The following is a 20,180-nucleotide window of genomic DNA, read 5'->3' as shown; positions in this document are numbered from 1 at the left end:
CATGGAGTTCCTTTAAGAATGTGAGGAGCTTCCGGGAGGGCACTGACCTAAACTAAATTCAACATAAATGCTGAATGTCCATGCAATACCCCAGGGAACAACATCCTAATCAAATATTTTTTGTTATCCCCGTTTTTTAAATTAAGGATTGTTGAGCCCAGAGGTTAAGTACCCTCCTCAAAGTTATGAAGCTAGAGGTAGGATTTGAACCCAGGCAGTGTAATGAACACCTTTCTAATCGCCTCTCCCTGAGGCAGATGCATTCTAGTTCTGCATCTAAAGGCCTCTCAAACAGGGGCCCCACAGGGAAGGACAGTTCATCTCTGTTTCCTGACTGCTTCTCCTCTCAAAGGAGCATGCTAATTCTCTGTTCTGTCTTCCAGCATTGTTGTGAGAACAGGAAATTAATTGAAGACTTTTGAAAAATTAAAAGCTCTATATAAAATGTGCCATGTGCTAAATATATCCAACTCTGAATACCCTAGCGACACAGAAATTACTTTCAAAAATATAGAGGAGAATCTACTGGTGTTTTCTTTGCAGCCACCCTGGAGTGTCTTTTATGGTGTTTATCTGGAAGCCTGTAAAGTGACAGACCATCACACAGGAAGTCAAGGTCTTAGTTGCAAAGCAAAACACCCCGACAAGGCAATATAAAAAAATAGATTTGACATTTATTGCTGAGGACAGCCAAGCAGTTTCAAAATACAAAAGCATATATAAATAGCAGTCTGTATCCAGGGAAACACATTTTTCCTTTAATAAAAATATTCTTGATTTTAAAGAACACGTTAAAATGATTGTTTTAATTTTGAAATATCAAATCCTGAGAGAACAGGATAACAATTTCTTTAAAATATATATAGAACTCTGATAAACAAAGAACCAGAATTCTTTCTTACCTCCCACATGTATACATTATTCTTAACCTGAGATCTTTTTTTCTTATCACCAACAAATGGCCCAAACTTTTTGCCTTTTAAAATTGGTTTAGTGGCCCAGACACCTAGAAAATAAAATCAATATTTTTATAACTTATTGTGGTTATTTTAAATATTGAAAGCATTAAAATTAATTCAGCTTCACAAAATGGTTAAAAGGCTGGACGGCCTAAAAGCAAGATAATGTTAAATTAATTGAGATCAAGTCAAATTAAATGGAGTCCTCAATGGGGATTTTTATTTTTCTTCTTTATTATCTTCCCGTATCTTCCAAATAGTCTGTAAAGAACCTATATTGTTTTATAATTAGAAAAGAATGTTTTATATTTGTTTTTAATTTTTACATCTAAAACTACCCATGCTGTACAATCACAAATATTTGAATAACACAATCACAACTGAAGAGAAGAAATACTGGAATGGAATGGAACTGCAAATAATTTTTAAACTCCTCTTTCTGCTTTTCTGCAGATTCCAAATTATTTCTAATGAACATGAGCTGTTTTTACAAAGGATTAGAAATACAGTTTCATGAATAAATATTTTTAAAGCTCAATTGCTTAAAGTGGAAAACCCTCTCCTCCCTAGCTAAGCTTCCTGAAAACCTAGTTACTGGAACAACTCGCTTTACAGAGTTTCAAATAGCCAAAATGTATGTTCATCCACAGTATTCTTAGGGCTATTCTATTCGCTACGCTCTGACCATAAAGCAAACAGAAACGATGAGGAAGCAGTCGGTACCACAGTAGGAGCCTGCCCCAGGAGTTCAGGGAACTGGCACACGGTATCACTTTGGGCAGGTTCCCTCACCTTTTAGCCTCAAATTCCTCAAGTACAGAATGTGGCATGGAGGCTGGGCCAGTCCTGTCCAGCTAGGATGTACAAATTCTACTTTTCTGTAAGTCTGCTATAAATTACATCAACACACCACTATCAATTAGTTAAGCTGCAAAATGAACCATTTTCATTTGAATGATATAAATACTCAGGGCCTGGTGCAGCATAATCCCAGCACCTTGGAAGGCTGAGGCAGGAGGATTGCTTAAGCCTAGGAATTTATAAAAACTTTAAAGAAAATTAGCTGGGAATAATGGTGCATGCCTGTAGTCCCAGCTACTTGGGAGGCCAAGGAGGGAGGGTCCCTTGAGCCCAGGTGTTCAAGGTTACAGCGCTCTATCATTGTGCCACTGCACTCCAGCCTGGGCAACAGAACAAGACCCTATCTCTAAAAATAATAGTAATAATAACATAAATACTCAAATTGCTCACTGAGTAACTTTTCAATGAGAATTAGGAAAGCATTTATTAAAAATTTATTCACATATATATATATATATACATAAAAATTAGAATATCAGAAGTACATCTTAAAAAAACAAGATATAAACATGATATATTCCAAGACTGTATTTTGACAAAACTTTTATAATTTACTTCTTTAGCCTTCTCCCTAAAGATTAGGCACAAAGATCAAACACACACAAGCGTGGTTTGTATTCAACAAGAAATCCCAGCCAGAAGCATTCAGATCCACTCAGGTCATGTCTTTCATTTAAATATCTACTGAGGGTCCATAAACTGTCTGGTACTGGAGACATAAAGATAAATAAGAAATGAAGGTACTCACAATCAATGACGGGGACAGATGTAAAAATAATTATAAAATAATCAGTAAAGATAGTAGCATAATCATACTCAAATCACGGTGAAATCAGAGAGGAGGGAACAACACATTCTGTGGGAAGAGGCCCAGGGAGACTCAGAGGAGGGGGACACTTGGGCAGGTCACAAAGGATAGGGTGCGTGTGTGTGTGTGTGTGTGTGTGTGTGTGTTCCTGGTTTTATTTTTCTAATCTATGTCCAACCTGGATTCTTGACTGGAAAATGCATCAACACCACACAATCTTCTAAGTCGGGGTAAATCTGTTGCTGCTGTGGTGCGCTCCCTACCTTACATGCCCCCCAGAAAGCCTCAGCATGGCCTGCCCTTTACTGCTTCTCGTTCTGCGACCAGAGCACTCACCAATCCGGGTCTTGTCAACAGCAGAGGGGTAAAGCCTCACTTCCTCTGGAAGTCCTCGCAGCACGTGTTCAGGTACCTCGGCTAGTGTCTCAGTGGCTGCCACAGGCTCAGTAGCGTTCTACAAGTCAAAACATAGAAGCATTGTCATAGCAAAAGGAAGAAAACTCAAGCAGCGCGGCTTTTTTCCAGTACAGTACACAAATATGCAAAGCTGTGACGGAAACCTGTAGCTGGCAAGCCAGGCCAAAGCACTTATTAAAAATTGTGATGTCAAGCAGTTCAGGAGCTGCTTTGATGCTTGCCTGTGAGTGTCCAAAGGAAGCCACTGCAATCTCCAAGCATGTCTGTGTTAATCTATTTTGTTCCAGCCACCTGTAGCCATTTCTAAACTATAAAAATCTCTGGCATCATATTGCTTTAAACTCAAATAGAATCTGGCAGCAAAATACAGCCTAGGCTTACTTTTAAATCAAAGGCTACCCATCTGCACGTTAGCACTTTTAGAAAATAAAAATCAATATTCCCCACTTAAATGCATACTTCCAAGCACACACCTTGAAGGCCATCCTGGCAGTCCCATTCTGCCCCATCCGTGCATCCCCCCAGCAACAACCCCCAGTTGACCAGGGCTTGAACATTCCACCCAAGAGCAGAGCAGCACTACAACTTACTGGGGTTTTTTTCCTTTTTTTTTTTTCCCAACTTACTGTTGTCCCTCACTGGAAATGCGACCTTTCCAGGAAGCAGTAATTTACCACTGTTTACCAAGTCACTAAACACCAGTCACCACGATATCAGAAAATCGCTAAAAAATAGAGCATTTTATACAATTACTTATCAAAGTTGAGACTGGAATTCATTGTAATCCTAAGAAATAATATTACTATAAGATATGTATGTATGTAAGGAAGAGAGAGATCTGAGCCAACTGGTAGATCATTACTGTTATTTTAAAAACAACTTTCAAATCAAAGAAAACCAAGTGTCTAGTAAGTACCACATATACCCTAAAGAACTGATGTGCATATCATGACACTGCTAAGAACGCTAGGTTTTGTGGTCTGAGTGTGTTTTATTTCACTGCAAAGGGAACATTTCTCAAGGACTTTCAAAGGAACCAACATAGGCAAAAAGCAAACTCTAAGCTAAAATTATTATTTTTTCCCAAAACAATGAAACTCTTATAGGTTTAAAGAATATTATGTACCAAGAAAAGAATACTATCTAAATTTGCATATTCCTAGCATTTCAATTTCGGGGTTTTTTTTAACGTCCACAGGCTGCTTCAAGAGAAATAAACCCCACAGTCATTACGAACACAGTCGCCTACGCCCTGGCCTACTTCAGCTGGAAAGCCTGAGAGAGGGCACCTACAGACGGTTCGTCTCCGGGTTCGTCTCAGGGCCAAGCCAACAGTGCACACACCTCAGAGGCACAACGTTTTGTTCCCACTTGATTTACACCTTTGTCCTGACAAAACCCCCAAAATGCTACCCAAAACATAGGAGTATCAAATTCACCCCAGAAAACGGTCTTATGGTACTTTTAATTAGCCAAAGTGTAAATAAATTAAGCATAGACATTTCTCACTTCTAAATATAGTATCTCCAGTTTTAAAATTTTAATCTATTAGCTGGATTTTTGGAAATGTGAACAATTTTTTTCCAAAAGGAAGAAGGGTATTAAATTGTATCCTAGCCTACATAATGATTATTTCACAACACTGATAAATTAAGCAATATTAGTAAGTATTAGCCAGAGTTATGAATCCTATCAGCATGGCCATTTTGTACAGTAAAATGGAGTTTTCTTCTCCTTTCTCAGTTGGGACCCTAAGCAAAGATTTAGCACCATTTAACCTCCCTAGGAGCACAGCACTTTGAATAGACAGCCTGTCTGTGAACCTAAACTGATACATCCAGGTACTGTTACAGAAATACTAATAACAAATACCTCCTGAGAACTTCCTCAGTGCAAGACACTGTGCTAACCATCTTGCATGCTTGACGGAGTACTCCAACAGCCTCCCCACACACACAGAGGAGGAAACTGAAGTTTAGGGACATTGCCGAAATTGCTCAAGGCCTAGATCTGAACCCCAGTCTGACTCTACAGCCTAAACTAGTAACCACTGTGGGGTTTCTGCTAGAATATAATCTGAGAACCTCTGCCCTAAAACTTCCAGACCTCCATGGAAATGTCAGCAGGATGGTACCTAAGGCAGGAATCCTCATTCCCGCTGGGAATTTGTAACGAGTATAAATTGGAAACCACATAAATTAAAATTTCTGAAACACTCAAGAATATAAAGGACCTCGGCAGAGCTACCACAGGAAAACGAAAGAAAAATTTCTGTGCATTTGCCTGCTTCAGGTTAACCCACTATTTTTAATTTGGATTCCTTCACCTGGTAGAGGAAAGCTTTTCCTGTTATTATAGTGCCCTTCATACTCCGATGGGACTCACCTACAGCGGGACCTCAATTCACAGCATCCCAACCCAGATTCGGAGCAGCCCCAGGCCCCTCCCACCTCTCTGGCTGTCAGAATCTCTGCTGCAGTGGCGGTGGCTGCACGTTGCCTGAAACGTTTCTAGAAAAGCAATGATTCTAGAAGTAGAAGAAGGTAGGCTCGTGGGTTGGCCTTCTTAAATAGAACCATCCTCTCTTCTTCCTCATTTCTCCTTCATGGTTCTTACGAGAATTTTAAATAATTATTTGTGTAACTCTGTGTGTCACGTGTGCCTCCCCCGGGAGAGTGCAGTGAAGACAGATGTGTCTACCTCATTCAGCGCTGCGGTCCCCCCCGCCCCCAGCAGTACGCCTGGAATGTTTGGTGTCACTTAAATACTTGAACGACTACATGACTCTTTGTAAGCTAACTTAAAGCTTTTTTTTTGGGAAAAGCGAGGGATAGAAACAAATAAGTAAATAAAATAGCAGGGTCAGTATTTTCTCGACATGTGCCTGATTTCTTGAATCTGAGGTATTCTTCTGGGTCAATGTAAGAATCCTTTTTTAGAAAATATGATATGCTCTCAATTCCAAGCAACCAATTTACAAGTAAACCTTTAGAACAAAAGAACATTAAAAAAAAAAAAAAATTCTCTGCCCACATACTCACAAACTGGATCTCTTTTTTTTACACATATCCCGATGGTATTACATGTAAAATCATGCTCTAAACAGGGTCATCTTGGTTCTTACACTGAAGAATCACAATCTGATCCTGGGATACCTTCCTGGATCGATCTTGTCTAAAAGAAGTTGCAGCATCTACTCAATTAATTTATTAAAATATTTCTGAGTCCCCCCGTGGGCCAGCAATGTTCTAGGCATCGCGTTTGCCTCGACAATGCATCCCTCCAGGGAGCAGCACAGACAAAATCAAATACTACAATGCCTGAGGCTCTGTAGAAAAATCAAGCACAAAAAGGGGACACAACAACGGAGATGGGATGAGGTGTCGTTTCAGACAGAGTGCTTAGGACTAGAAAGGGAACTGTGTGACAATATGGGGGAAACATGCCAAGAGGAAAACAACAAGGGCCAAATCCCGAGTTGGGGGAAACCTGGTGGGCTCAGAGAGCAGAAGAACAAAAAGACCAATGTGTCCGAAGCAGAGAAGGTGAGAGATGCCGCTAGGGCTGAGGTGGGAGGGGCAGGCAGGGGTAAGGCTGAGAGAGAAGCGTGGCCATTTGCCCCTCTACAGGGAATGAGTGGACGAGACCCACCAAGCAGAGAGCTAAGCGCAAGCTCAGCCAGGCACCCGACCCAGAGCCGCGCTAGGAGCCCCTATGCTCTGAGTGGCCACGTCTCCCGGCACCCCCATCCTTGCTGCCCCTGCATAGAGGCACTTCCCTGTCTTCGGGGTTTTTAACACTTACTGACAGTATGGAAGAGGCTAAAGGACTTCTCTGCTTTCCTATCAGATAGACTGCAATGAGGACTCATTATTTGACTGCTTAATGAAGTACAGTCTCCAAACATGTAGCAACGAATGGATCTGAAATAGCATGTGTTAAATTTAATGTGTTAAATTTAAGTTAATTTAATAAGTTAGTTATTAACTATTAATTGATCTCATTAATCTGATGTTTCCAACTTTCTACCTCAAACTTAAAGAAAGTCCCTATTCCCTCCCTTCCCCAATTAATGGCCAAAGCCTCTCTCCTTCACTCAGCCCACCAATCATTACGAATACTTCCCCGGTGCCTGCTCAGGCCTGGGTCTGTGCTGGGCAGTGAGGACACAACGGTTAAAAGCTGATCAAGGCCCCCGCCCCATGAAGCCCACTGGCTAGACGAACTGCTCTGTTCCTGCTACCTAAGACAAGAAAGCTTAACGAGATTTTGATTCACCAGTTTTGACCTTGCGGGGGAGCCTCTGAAGGATCCTTCTACTGTGTTCCCCGGACACCTTTCCTTTGACCCAGGATGACCTTCCCATGCTGGACGGGGTGAGGAGCTTAGAGAGTATAATATCTACTCCTTCCTCTAGGCCAAGACCTGTGCTTATCACCTTACACACATTACCTCATTTAATCCTCACAACAATAATAATTACAGCTAACATGGACGGAGTGCTCAGGATACGTCAGACACGATCCCAACCACTCTGTACCACCTCATTTAATCTTTACACTACCAATTACCATAGGTACTTTTACGTTCCCCATTTTACAGACGAAACTGAAACTTGCTCATAGTCACAGCAAATGGCAGAGCTAGGTAATTCCAACCCAGACAATCTGGCTTCAGGGTCTGGACTCCCAAATACTATGAGCAGCCCTGTGGAGTAACCTTCCCAGGCTACATAGTTTTAAAGTAGTGGAGTCAAGATAAAAATCCAGACAGTCAGACTCCAGAGTCCACATTTCAACCACTAACCCAGTGGTGTCTCATACCACGTAAGTCCAGGGACGCTAGGAAATCCCTTTCGGGGCTCCACAAGGTCAGAGCTATTGTTATAACAACACTAAGATGTTATCTGCCTTCTTCACTCTCAGGTGTGCAGAGTGGAGTTTTCTGGAGGCTATGATGTGTGATGATGTCATCATTCTGATGGCTAATGAAGTGTGCCGTTGCTTAATTTGGAGTTTTAAAATTTTCTGATTTATGAATAAGGCCTGTAGTCTAGCCAACATTATTATACCCAATCAGTTTCCTGGTTTTGATATTGTTCTACAGCGATGTAAGATGTTACTGCTGGAGAAAGCTGAGTGAAGAAGAGTACACACAATTCTACTATGTCTGCAACCTCCTGTGAATCTATAGTTATTTCAAAATAAAAAGTTTTAAAAATGTATTTTAATTTCTAACATGATAAACACCCACAGATGTAACACGCATCCATTTGAGAACCGCTGCACTGAGCCGGCCTGCCTCCAATCTGCTGCTGCGGCTCCTCTCAGGGCTCTCAGGGCTGTGGAGCAGAGGACCAGATTCTTAGAGACAAAACTGACAAGAATGCGGTGATCAGAGTGGAGGGGGGAGGGCTCGGTCTACACATCATGCCCCGCCTCCCCTTCTTCCTGAGTACAACCGTAGGGGGCAGCTCCCCGAAAACAGGCACAAGGGTCTTTTTTATTTAAAGGGTTTAATTGCTAATCTCTAAATCAGAACAAGCAAAATACACCAGAATAAACTGGGATAAGTTACAATGGCTTCAGAGTATTAAATGCAACAACTTACTGTTAATGCCTGTAAGGGCTCCTACATGGGAAGGAGAAAAAAGCAGAAGAGAGTTCTTACTCTCTGCTTTCTAACCCCAGGGTGGTGGGGCTAAGACCACAGCAAGGAAGGGAGATTACTTAAATGGCAATTTGCATTTGTATTCTAGGCCTCTGCCCTACTCAGAGGACACCTTAGCCTCCTAGAAGCCTGCCCCCACTATCCGGGGTTACAATGCTTCCCAACTAGCAGCAGTTTGCATTTTGTAAGCCCTTAGGATTGGCTTGGTTAATTACCTCTCCACAAGAGGCAAGTTTAGGGCATAGCACAGGCAGGTTCTGTTTCACCTGTCCTGGCATAGGGTGCCCAGCTCAGAGCAGTGGTCTCTGTGAACAGTCAACTGCCTGGAGGTCTGGGCGCAGAGAGGTGGGTGTAAGAGGGATTCAGACCAAACCAGTCGTGGAGTCCACGAGAATGGAAGAGATGCTTCAAAGGAAGCAGAGAATGAGAGAAGAGCAGAGAACAGAGCCCTCAAGATGCCTTTATCTGAGAGTGAAATGTAAGAAAAGGAGCAGCAAAAGAGTCACAGCTCAAGAAGTCATCACAGAGGCAGAAGGGACACCAAGCGCGTGGTGTCGGCAAAGCCAGGAAAGGAATCCAGGAAGAGAGTGGTCGACGGTCAAACGCTGCTGTTGAACCTTCAAAATCTGTCGTATCTGATCCCTTTCTCCGGCTCCCACTGCCATCATCGTTTTCAAACCTGAAATTATACATCCATGAGGCCTGAGCAGTCCAAACAAAAGTACTGAGGAGAGAAAGGCTTGTCATGCCAGGAACAAAAAGAGGCCACTGTGGCTGGGTCAGAGTGAGCCAGGGAGAAAGCAGAGGCAACCGCCACCGGGACCTGCAGACCCTGGAAGCCAGAGAAAAGGGCTGGACAGATTCAGAGAGCAGTGGGATGCCACTAGGGATCTGGGCAGGGGAGTGACACGTGATGAGGCTTTCTGGCTCCCAGTCTACTCTACATGCAACTTCTCCAAACCCTCTGTCTTCTTCATTAATCAGTCTATTAAGCTGCTCATGCAAAGCGCTTTTTAAAAACATTCTAAATAAAATCCAATATTCCTCTACAACCAGAGACCCTCAAGGTTCAAGAGAAGCAAGGAAAATCAGGTACCTGCCAGCTTCCCCTTCCCACTCTCCAGAAGATTCTGATATAGGGTGGGACTAGGGTGTGGATGGGGATGGAAATGGGGTGGTTGGAAGGGTGGGACAGGGCAAGGAGAAGCACAAATGGGTAGGATGGGGGGGCTGAGGGCTAGGTAAGAACTGGGCAGGGGTAAGCAAGAGAAGGAGCTTTCTGCTGCCTCCCAGTAAGGCTGTTACTGGGTGAGACTGAGTTGCAACTTCTCAAACCATCTTCATCCAAGGCAGCAAACCATAGGGCTACAGCCTTTGAAGTCAGACAGGTTTGTTATGGTATACCCATGGCTTTATTTAAAAAAAAAGAAAAAAATTCTGTTGGAAGAAATCACAGAAAACTCCCCATTTTACTCTTACAGTTCCTCCCTGGCCCACATAGGCATCTGGGTCTTTCTCAGTTCAGGCTTTCATCTGGCAATGCCCCCAGCCACTGGTCCTCTTGGCCTCGATTCTGACCAGTCAGTATCTTCTGCATCCTTCTAAGTCAAGTTCAAATCCCAGCTCATCCATGAAGGCATTCCAAGAACTCAGAGTGATGGCTCGCCCTGCTCACTTCCTGGATGGCCAGTTTATGGTCTGTAAGGACAGCATTCAAGGTCTGCAGAGAACAGTTGGATGGCGAGAGAAAGTGCTGGTGAGGAGGTTTCTGTAGTGGTCCAGACAAGGGACGTTTGGGTCTGAATTCAAGCAGTAACAGTGATTAGAAGGTATTTTACAGGGCATAATCAGGACTCGGTTATGGGTTGAAAATAATAATGATAATAAATAATAACTTACACGGTGTTTCCTATATGCCAGGCACTAGCCGAAGTGCTTTACATTTATTAACTCATTTACTGTTGACCATGACCACATGGGGTGGGCACTATCACTATCCTTATTTAACAGAAAAGAAAGCTAAAATGAAGAAGTTGAGGGGCTGCCCAAGGTCACACACCCAGAGCTGAATATGAGAGTGAGTCAAAAGGTAACAAGGGTGGCAGAGCTGAATAATCCTACAACTTCTTCTCTACCAACGTGCTAATATCAGAACAACGTAAAAGGTAAACCTTCTTGCCACAAGTTCCTTCCAGTTATTTAAGAAAATGCTATTCGGGTTGTTAATTTGTTTTCAAATTTCAGAAATGATCTAGTATTTTCATTCACAAAGGCAAAGTCCCAGATTTTATAAAAATCGCTAATTTATCTAGTAAAACACATGACTCAAAATGAGATTTTAAGTGCCATCATTATTCATTCAGCACGGTAATTTCCTAAACCACATATTTATTAATAATTGAGATTTAAGTCATAACAGAAGTCCTTTTTTGTCTGAAAAATCAAATTTGTATTCATAAGTATCTAGAAAAATATAATTCTATATTAACAATATGCTAAAACAGTGAAAATGGTTTCAATTTTTTACACCATAGATATTTTTAGGACTAGAGGGTATACTAACTAAAATGAAAGATAGCCATCCAGGGGTTTCACCAACTCTTCGGAATTAGGACTGTGAATAGATTAATCTAGATGGTCAGATGGTCTCCTATAAAATACCTCCACTGCAAAAAGAATGAACTACTGATACATACAATAACGTAGATGAATCTCAAAAACCGTACTCTGACCAAAAAAAGACAAACACAAAAGAGCATGTACTGGATGATTCCATTTCTATAAAACCCTAGAATAGGAAAAACCAATCCATAGGGACAGAAAGCCGATCAGTGATTGCCTGGGGTAGGAGAGGACTAATTGCAGAATGGCAAAAAGGAACTTCTCGGGGTGATGGAATTGTCCTATGACTTGACAGTGGTTAGCAGTTACACAAGCGTACACATATGTCAAACTCATACAATTAAAAGTTATGTTTTACTTCATGCAAATTACACCTCAAAGTTGATTTTTAATGTCAAATAACAAGTAAATAAATTCTACATTATCATCTTTAAATCATGTTCAAATGAAATTTAAATGCACCAAAAAATAGTTTAAAGGACAAAAATACCAATGTAATAGAAAAAAATTTTAATTAAGACTTTTTTTTTTTAATCCCAACTCAAAACCTTCCAAAGTTTCCCATCTCCCTGGCAAAATCTACTCTGGTCCTTACGATGACCAGGGAGCTGACCCCATACCGCTTTGACCACTCACCCTACCTCCCGCCTCTGTTTCAGGCACGTGTGGCTGCAGAACCAGCGTCTTCCACACCCTTAGACAAATGTCCACTGCAATTATTAAGGTAACTCTGCTCTACAACACTGACATTGGCTCTTTTTATATAAGGCTGCATGCACCATCTTACATGGTCAACGTGTACAAATGTTTTTACTTTTAAAAATGTATAAAAATAAGCAAGTTTTACTGGTGGTTCATTTACATTTATATAAGTAACTCCTTTTCCACTCTTCACCTATAGAATTACCAGAAATTATTCTATCAGTTTTACCCTATTTACTTAAAGCACTTAGTTTCTTAAATATTGATTTGATCAAAACTAATAGTGGAGAAACAACAGTAGGTGACAGAAGAGATCATATTCAATATTCTTTAATATCAAGAATTTTTTTATTTCAAAATATTATGGGGGTACAAATATTTTTAGTTACATGGATCACTTTTATAATCCTTGAGTCATGGTTATAAGTGTGCCTGTCAGCAAAATAGTGTTTGTTCACTGTAAGGGTTAGGTAGCTTTTCGTTCATCCCCTTCTGCCCGCCCCCCACCGCTTGATTTCAGTTAAGTTTTGCTTCCCTCTATGCACATGTGTGCTGTTAGTTCCAATTTCATAGTGAGTAGGTATGGTATTTATTTTTCCATTCTTTAGATATTTCACTTAGGAGAATGGTCTCCAGTTCCATCCAGATGGTTGCAAAAGGTATTTATTCAATTTTTTTATGGCTGAGTAGTACGCCATGACGTACATATACCACATATTATTCATTCACTCATGAATTGATGGACACTTCGGTTGATTCCACATCTTTGCAATTGTGAACTGTGCTGCTATAAACATTCAAGTGCAGGTGTCTTTTTGATAAAATGACTTCTTCTCCTTTGGGTAAATGCCCAGTGGTGAGATTGCTGGATCAAATGGCAGGTCTCCTTTTAGTTCTTTGAGGTATCTCCATACTGTTTTCCATAGAGGTTATACTAATTTGCAGTCCCACCAATAGCATATAAGCATTTCTTTCTCTCAGCATCCACGCCAACATCTATTATTTTTGTACTTTTTAATAAAAGCCACTCTAACAGGGGTAAGGTGATATCTTATTGTGGTTTTGATTTGCATTTCCCTGATGATTAGTAATGTTGAGCATTTTTTCATGTTTATTGGCCATTTGTCTATCTTCTTTCGAAAAGCTTCTGCTCATGTCTTTTGACCACTTTTTGATGGGGTTGATATTTTCTTGCTGATTTTCTTGAGTTCCTTGTAGATTCTGGTTATTAGCTCTTTATCAGATGTATAGTTTGCAAATATTTTTTCCATTCTGTAGGTTGTCTATTCGCTCTGTTGATTATTTCCTTAACTGTGCCAAAGCTTTTTACTTTAATCAAGTCCCATTTATTCATTCTTGTTCCTGTGATTGCCATTGGGGTCTTCTTCATAAATTCTTTGCATAGGCTATTATCTAGATGAGTTTTTCCAACATTTTCTTCTATAATTCTTATGGTTTCATACCTTACATTTAAGTCATTTATCCATCTTGAATTAATTTTTGTGAGTGGTGAGAGATATGGATCTTGTTTCATTCTTCTGCATGTGGCTACCCAATTTTCCCAGCACCATTTATTGAATAAGGACATTTTATAGTATATTCATACTAAGATATATATTATTGCTACAATAGACTAATAATCATCACCATAGTAATTGTTACAAGCACAAGAATCATAAAGTATTAAAACACTCTAAAATTGTACGAAAAACTCTGTTTAGAAGTACAAACACAACTAAGCTACTATTCTGGAGCAAACAATGAGAAAAAAATCAAATAAGCCTCAGTTTACTGAAATAGCATTAAATTGTATTTGGTTAAGGAATGAATAGGACTGCAATAATAATAAACAGATGGGAACACAGAACAAGAAAATCTTATATACCATCTTTCAAAACAACAGCAGTAAAATGAGTTATGAAACATAAAAAAGTACCCTCTTTCAAAAGCTGACAGATCCATTAAGTTGTCCAACTGAAGAAACTGTCCTAAAATACTGTGTTTATCTCAATAATGAACAAACGTATTACCACATTCTTGCCCCCTTATAATTCAGTCTCCACAGCACAGTATGAGTAATATCCAAAAAATGGAAATCAGCTTGTGTAACTGCCCAGTGGTCCTTACGGCCCTATAAACCTCATCCTTGCCTCTCACACCAATGCCATCTTCTCCCAGAGTCCCTAATGGGGCCAAGCTCTAGCCTCTGGCTTACTCTCTGTTCCTGAATCACTAAGCTCATTCCCACCCCAGGGCCTTTGCACTCACTGTGTGTTCACTCTGCCTAGAATTTTCTTTCCCCAGATTTTCATGTATTTATCTGGTTCCTTGTTATTACCTGAGTCTCAGTTCCCCTATCAGTTACCTACTTGGAGCAGCCTTCTCTGACCATGTAATCCAGAGAACCTCCTCCCACCTCCACCCTTTATCACGGGACCTTGTTTAATTGTCTTCACAGCACTTTTCACTGCCAGAAACTACCTTGCTTGTCTTCCTGCTTTTTGACTGTCTCCCACTAGGAGTACGTAAGTTGCAGAGCCCATGGCTACCTAGTTCACTGCAGAACCCACAACACTGGGAAGCGGTCTGTGTAGGATGAATGAGGGAAGGAAAAAATGAACATTCACAACAACTAAGATAATGAAACTATAAATGGCTTATCACAATTCTCAGGGTTTGATCTGCAGCATCAAGTGATTAAAAGCTTATTCTGTTACTTGTCCTTAAAACAAGCTTCAAAGGCTAAATTGTTTTGTTGCCAGTTAAAGGCAATACCATATATTACTGATCGAGATGCAGAATGCTATAATCATAAGCCACTACACTGATAGAAAACTATACATATTAATAACAATTTGACTTACACAAAGATTCTTTTTAAAAAAACTAAGTGTGGCTCAATAAATTAGTAATCAAGGCAGATATAATAAATCATTAGCGCTGTCCCCAAACATCTCCGTTCTCCTCTCCTCCTCCCAGGCACGTGATGGGACTGCACTACTCCCCTGACCTTAGTTTTAAGTTAGATGTGCCCATGTGACTTAACTGTGGCCAATTAATGCAAGCAGAAGTGCTGCATATTGAGACAAAGCCTCCATACCCTTGGTGCTTGAGCAACTACAACAGCAGAATCCCACAGTGATCCACACTCAATGTGAGCAAGGACAAGAAATAAACTGCTGCTGTGTTAAGCCACTGAGATTTTGGACTTGCCTGTTACCTCAGCATAACATAGCTTATCCTGATGGACAGCAGTATAGCACAGTAACCAAGAACCTGGGCCCTGGAATCTGACAGGTCTGGGTTTGCATCAGATCTCTTTCACTGACTACTTGAGTGATCAATGGAAAGCCATGGCCACCTTTGGGCCTTAATGTCTTCATCCACAAAATGAAGGTTTTATAACCTGCACTTTCTAGAGTGGTTACAAAGACTGAATTAATGAGACAATGTTTATGCAACGCTTAACACAGTGACTGGCATGTTTGGTAAGCACTCAATAGATAGCAAGTGGTATTAAACTCTAGCATACCTACTCTAAACTACTATGAGCATATTTACATTGTGGAACTTAGCTGGCCTTGGATATTCTATAAAGTACTCCACACTCTTTATTCAATGAGAGAGACACAAAGTTTTGAATTTTCCTAGATAAATCTAGTAAAATAAGAAGGAAAATAGTGGAACATCTCATAAGTTAAATATCAGGATGGGTGTGGAATGTTAATGAAGCAAGTAAAGGACATCTCGGACCTGAAAATGGAGAGAAGGGAAAATGAAGGGGGGGGGGGGGGGAAGTACACTGTTTACTCCTTCTGCTCCAACCAGGCATGGGCTCAGTTAGAAGGAACAAAGACTCACGTACAAAACAAGCTGGGTTCTAAATTGAGAAGGTAAGAGATATTAAGAAAGGGGTAAGTTTTGAGTGAAGAACAGAAAGGAAGAAAAAGACAGAGAGCCTGTGGGTCTGGGAGGTTTGTGGAGCCCCAGAGCTGGGCGTAGAGCAGGGACCTGGCAAGCTACTACACCAGGACGGACTAGGAATATGTTGATATGGCTGAACACAGCAGTTCAGAATGTGGCTTCAGTAGTCAGTGCCTAAATGCTGGCAGGCGTTGGACTCTACTGCTTCTTCTAAAGGAATCACTTGCAAACAATAAGGTATGTTCACACCTAGGATCCTTCAGTTCCTAAAACTCAAATGGCAGGTATATATAAACAAATTATTCTGTGCTATTGTCTTAGAGCTCATACCTATCATAAGAGAGAGATGTGACAGCTAAAATTTATCAAAGCGATGCTGGTAAGTTCCTAGAGAAAATAATCTAACCTTAAAATAATCATCAGGATTTTAATTGTAAGTCAATCTTGTTCAAGCTCAAATTTTTTTATAACTGAATTTTTGTGTAGGGTTATTTTGAAGTTTTTCAAGCATTTATTTATCATTTTCACTGGCTGAAAATGAGAGGAAAACCATAAACTATCCTGAATTCTTAATTTTTAAAAATTATTGAGACAATTGTTGAAAAGCACTGATAGATTTCATGCCATGACATAATAATCAAGTCTAAACAGCATACAACTAATATTCTTCAAATCATGAAACTATAACAAAAGATGCTGAAAATTTTACTCATATAAAGTGAACAATTTTTATAGTCCTAATAAAAGTTTCATTACTACCAGACCATTTAAATTACACTCAAATCAGAAATGTGCTATTAGAAACATAAGAGCACACTTTTCCACTGATATGTGGCATTTGGCATCAAAGGCAGTCCTATGCAGATCTGATATTAAAACTTGTCAAGAGCAAAATGAAATTGTAAAAGAGCCAAAAAAAGAAATGGTTATTGCTACAATTCTGAATGGCATGCGGGCTTTTCTTAAACACAAGTTTGTTTGTTGTAAGTGAAATATTAAAGCGAAAGTATGACGTGTCAAGTCTAAACACACTATAAATATTGCTAACCTAATACTGTACAAGAATTAAGGCATAATTAAGCCTAAGGTTAAAGCTGTAAGCACCTCAAATAAATGACTGCTGAACGGTGATGCAACAAGAACGATAGCACTATTTAGATTCCTCTTTGGAAGCGTTCACGATCATTCTAATCCAGAATGGAGACTCCTCTGACAACAACTCTTAAACAGTAGAGAAGCAGACTCCTTTGGTTCACCCGGTTCACGTTAAGAATCAATCTTAAAATTGGAAAATAAATGAAATCTAGGAAATCTATATCCATATAACTTTGATGGACGATGATTGTGAAAATCTACTCCGGTCTCTTTTCCCTCCCCCTTCTCACTATTTCAAAAATAATTTGCCTTCAAAAGCATGTCAGTAAATCCGCAAGTTTTAAAATAATAGAAACCATGTGCCCCATGTGTTCGCCAGATTCATTTTTTATGATGTATAGTCCTGTGCATTAAGATAAACATATTCCTGATAAAGACAGCAATGAAAAGATATCAAAAGAATCCCTTCCAAAATTTTCACTTCTCTTAATGCAACACAGAACTGAGTTTATTAAACTTGGCCACCTAATTAAATTGTACTTGTGATCTCTAGTTAGAAGCATCTGTAAATGATAAAAAGGTGTCCAAAGTTTCATTTGATGAGGGATACAAAATGTTTTCAAGTCAGAGTTTTAAGGTAAGGACTAAAAAAAATTATATACTTCACAGTTTTAGATTTTGTCCTTTGTATTTTAAAAAAAAATATGCTTATGAAGATTTTTAAAAAAGAATGTTTCTGACACCCACAAATTTCTGTAACTGCAAATGAAATTATATTGAGACCAGAAAATAAGAATCCTACTCTAGAATATATTAAATCCACATAACTGGTTCTACTTATCAGAACACCCTTGTGGCTACAGAAATATCCATAGCAGAACAGTTTACACACCAGGTAATCCTGCACCCTCCTGTAAAGAGAAACACATCTTACATTTCAATATCTGCCTTCTTGTTTTTATTTTATGAACAGATTTTTTCAAGGACAAATGCTTAAAGTTTCTCATTTGATCAGCTGGGGTCTCTAAAAATAACTTTCAATCTTCCCTTTTCAACAAATGGATAATTACAAAATAAAAAGTATTAAAAATGAAAGCTTAATAAGCTTCAAAACAAACAAAAACAAAACAAGTCACACTAGAGTGTGGCAGGGAAGAGGTCAAAAAGAAAGTCTTAACTAAAATCCCTAAGAATGAGTCCTCTACTCGGGGATCCACAGAAATGCCAACCCACACCAAAACAATGCACATTCCACTCCACGAACGAACAAATGCACAACATGAAAGCAATGAACTAATTAATGGTATTAAGAAACAAAAATGAAAATCTGGGAGGAATGGAATGTGTGTGTTACTATCTTTTAAAAATCAAAAGCTGGTCTAACATCTAGGTCATGTATTTGTATAAATTCTTATTTTTAAACTCACCTGATTCATTTTCAATTCCTGTTGTGTTCTGTAAAGATACACACAACAAAGAAACTTCTTTGATTACATGAGCCCTAAAAAGAAAAACAGACAATTGTAATATGTACCTGCCTACAAATTTACAGTGACTTAAAACCACATACAGAACCGTAGAGTTTGCTCAAAGGGCTATTTATAAAGCAAGTCCATAGATCAACTTCAATCTATGCTGAGAGCTTACTTCTCAGATTTATTATCTACAATAAAATGGATTTCTTGCTAATCTTTACTAGGGCTTCATTGTACTACAACTGAAAGCAGACTCATTAGAATGACATCAAATTTTTGCTTTGGAATTGCATCATTGCTAAGAAGAAACAAATTGGCTTTGTTAATAGAAACACAAAGCATTGCTGAGTACCTTATTATGCAATGTAAGTGTCCTTCTTTTGCTTATATCAATACTGTGTTGACTGTAAACACAATTAGACCTCATTACGTTATTCAATTTTTCAAGTTCCTGAAATAGAAAGGTGGATTTTTTAACGTTAGCCACAGCAGTTCTCTTTGAGGACAGAACAAAAAACTCACAGTAAAATGCAAATGTTTTAATAAAAGATGCTTGGAAAGAGCTACAGTTGTTCCATTAAAAATCTGTGTTTGACACACTCATAGTATAGTAAAATAAAAAGATGACAAAATCATTTCTTGATGCATATGACAGAATTGTTTCTAAATAATAATCTCTGAAGATTGTCCTTTCTGCAACATATGCCTCAAGAGTCATTTGATGTCATTCATAACATACGAAAATCATGACACTTTAAGAACTTCCACTGTAATAGCCTAAATGCCTCTAGCATGTATACATCCACACACCATTGAGCATAATCCCCCTATTTCTTCACGAACTTGCTTATAATAACTTATCTTTCCTTCCTTGATCCATAAGATTCTACTTACATTGAAACTTTATGTTCTAATTGTTAATAACCCAAGGAATATGAAATTTAAAGACATTCTTCATACTGCCTGCCCATGGTCATAAAGAACAGGGCTTTGACATTTTACCCCAGTTCTTAAGATAGTTGGACTTTCTTTTTCTTTTCTGGAGCTATTTAACCACTCACCTGGTCACCTTTAACAAGCATAGGCACTATATTTAACTTAGGGCCTGGTCATCTGAACTATTTTCTATTTGTAATTGGCACAAGGAATGTATTCTATGTATGACATTACATCTTGTTGGAGAGCTCAGTACTAGCCAAACCAATATAAACTCTTAGTAAGTAAATAGTGAATAAAATGTCAGATAATTGAAGGTTAACTCATGAAGTCCATTCCTTTACATTTTAATATTGAGCATCTTTCTTATATATATTTAACATGTCTTTCCTTAGTAAACATCGTATATTGAATATAATCAATCCTTTTCCATGAGACTTGAGATTGTCATCAAGTTAAAAATGTACATTTTAGTGTCAAACAGTGATGAGGTTAGTAGCCCCTAAGATGTGACTCCCTCAACCATTAATGTCTACTGACTACCACCGCCTTCCACTAGATGGTCCTGTGTGATACCTTATGCCCCTGGGTCAATGAAATAGGCGTTTCACCTTCCGTCTTACTAAGTTTTATAGATGGATTTATTAACATTGGGCAAGTGGAGTTGTCTTTGAGGAACAGAACAAAAAAATCTGCAAAAAATGCAAATGT

General features: G+C 39.3%; 1 protein-coding gene across 1 annotated transcript in view; it reads right to left on the bottom strand.

The window, feature by feature from the left end:
• Positions 1 to 18,527, bottom strand: part of PRDM2 (PR/SET domain 2) — a 105,021-nt gene extending 86,494 nt beyond the window's left edge. Inside the window, exons 1-3 of the mRNA XM_069479367.1 lie at positions 18,486 to 18,527; positions 2,965 to 3,082; positions 903 to 1,006 (exon numbers count right to left, since the gene is read on the bottom strand). Coding sequence (XP_069335468.1) covers positions 903 to 1,006; positions 2,965 to 3,082; positions 18,486 to 18,494 — 231 coding nt within the window. The 5' untranslated portion in view covers positions 18,495 to 18,527. The remainder of the gene's footprint in view (positions 1 to 902; positions 1,007 to 2,964; positions 3,083 to 18,485) is intronic.
• Positions 18,528 to 20,180: the final 1,653 nt, after the last annotated feature.

This window comes from Eulemur rufifrons, chromosome 8 (assembly GCF_041146395.1).
Source record: "Eulemur rufifrons isolate Redbay chromosome 8, OSU_ERuf_1, whole genome shotgun sequence".
Lineage (NCBI taxonomy): Eukaryota > Metazoa > Chordata > Mammalia > Primates > Lemuridae > Eulemur > Eulemur rufifrons.
Note: the sequence above shows the minus strand (reverse complement) of the source record. Positions and strands in the feature narration are given on the sequence as shown.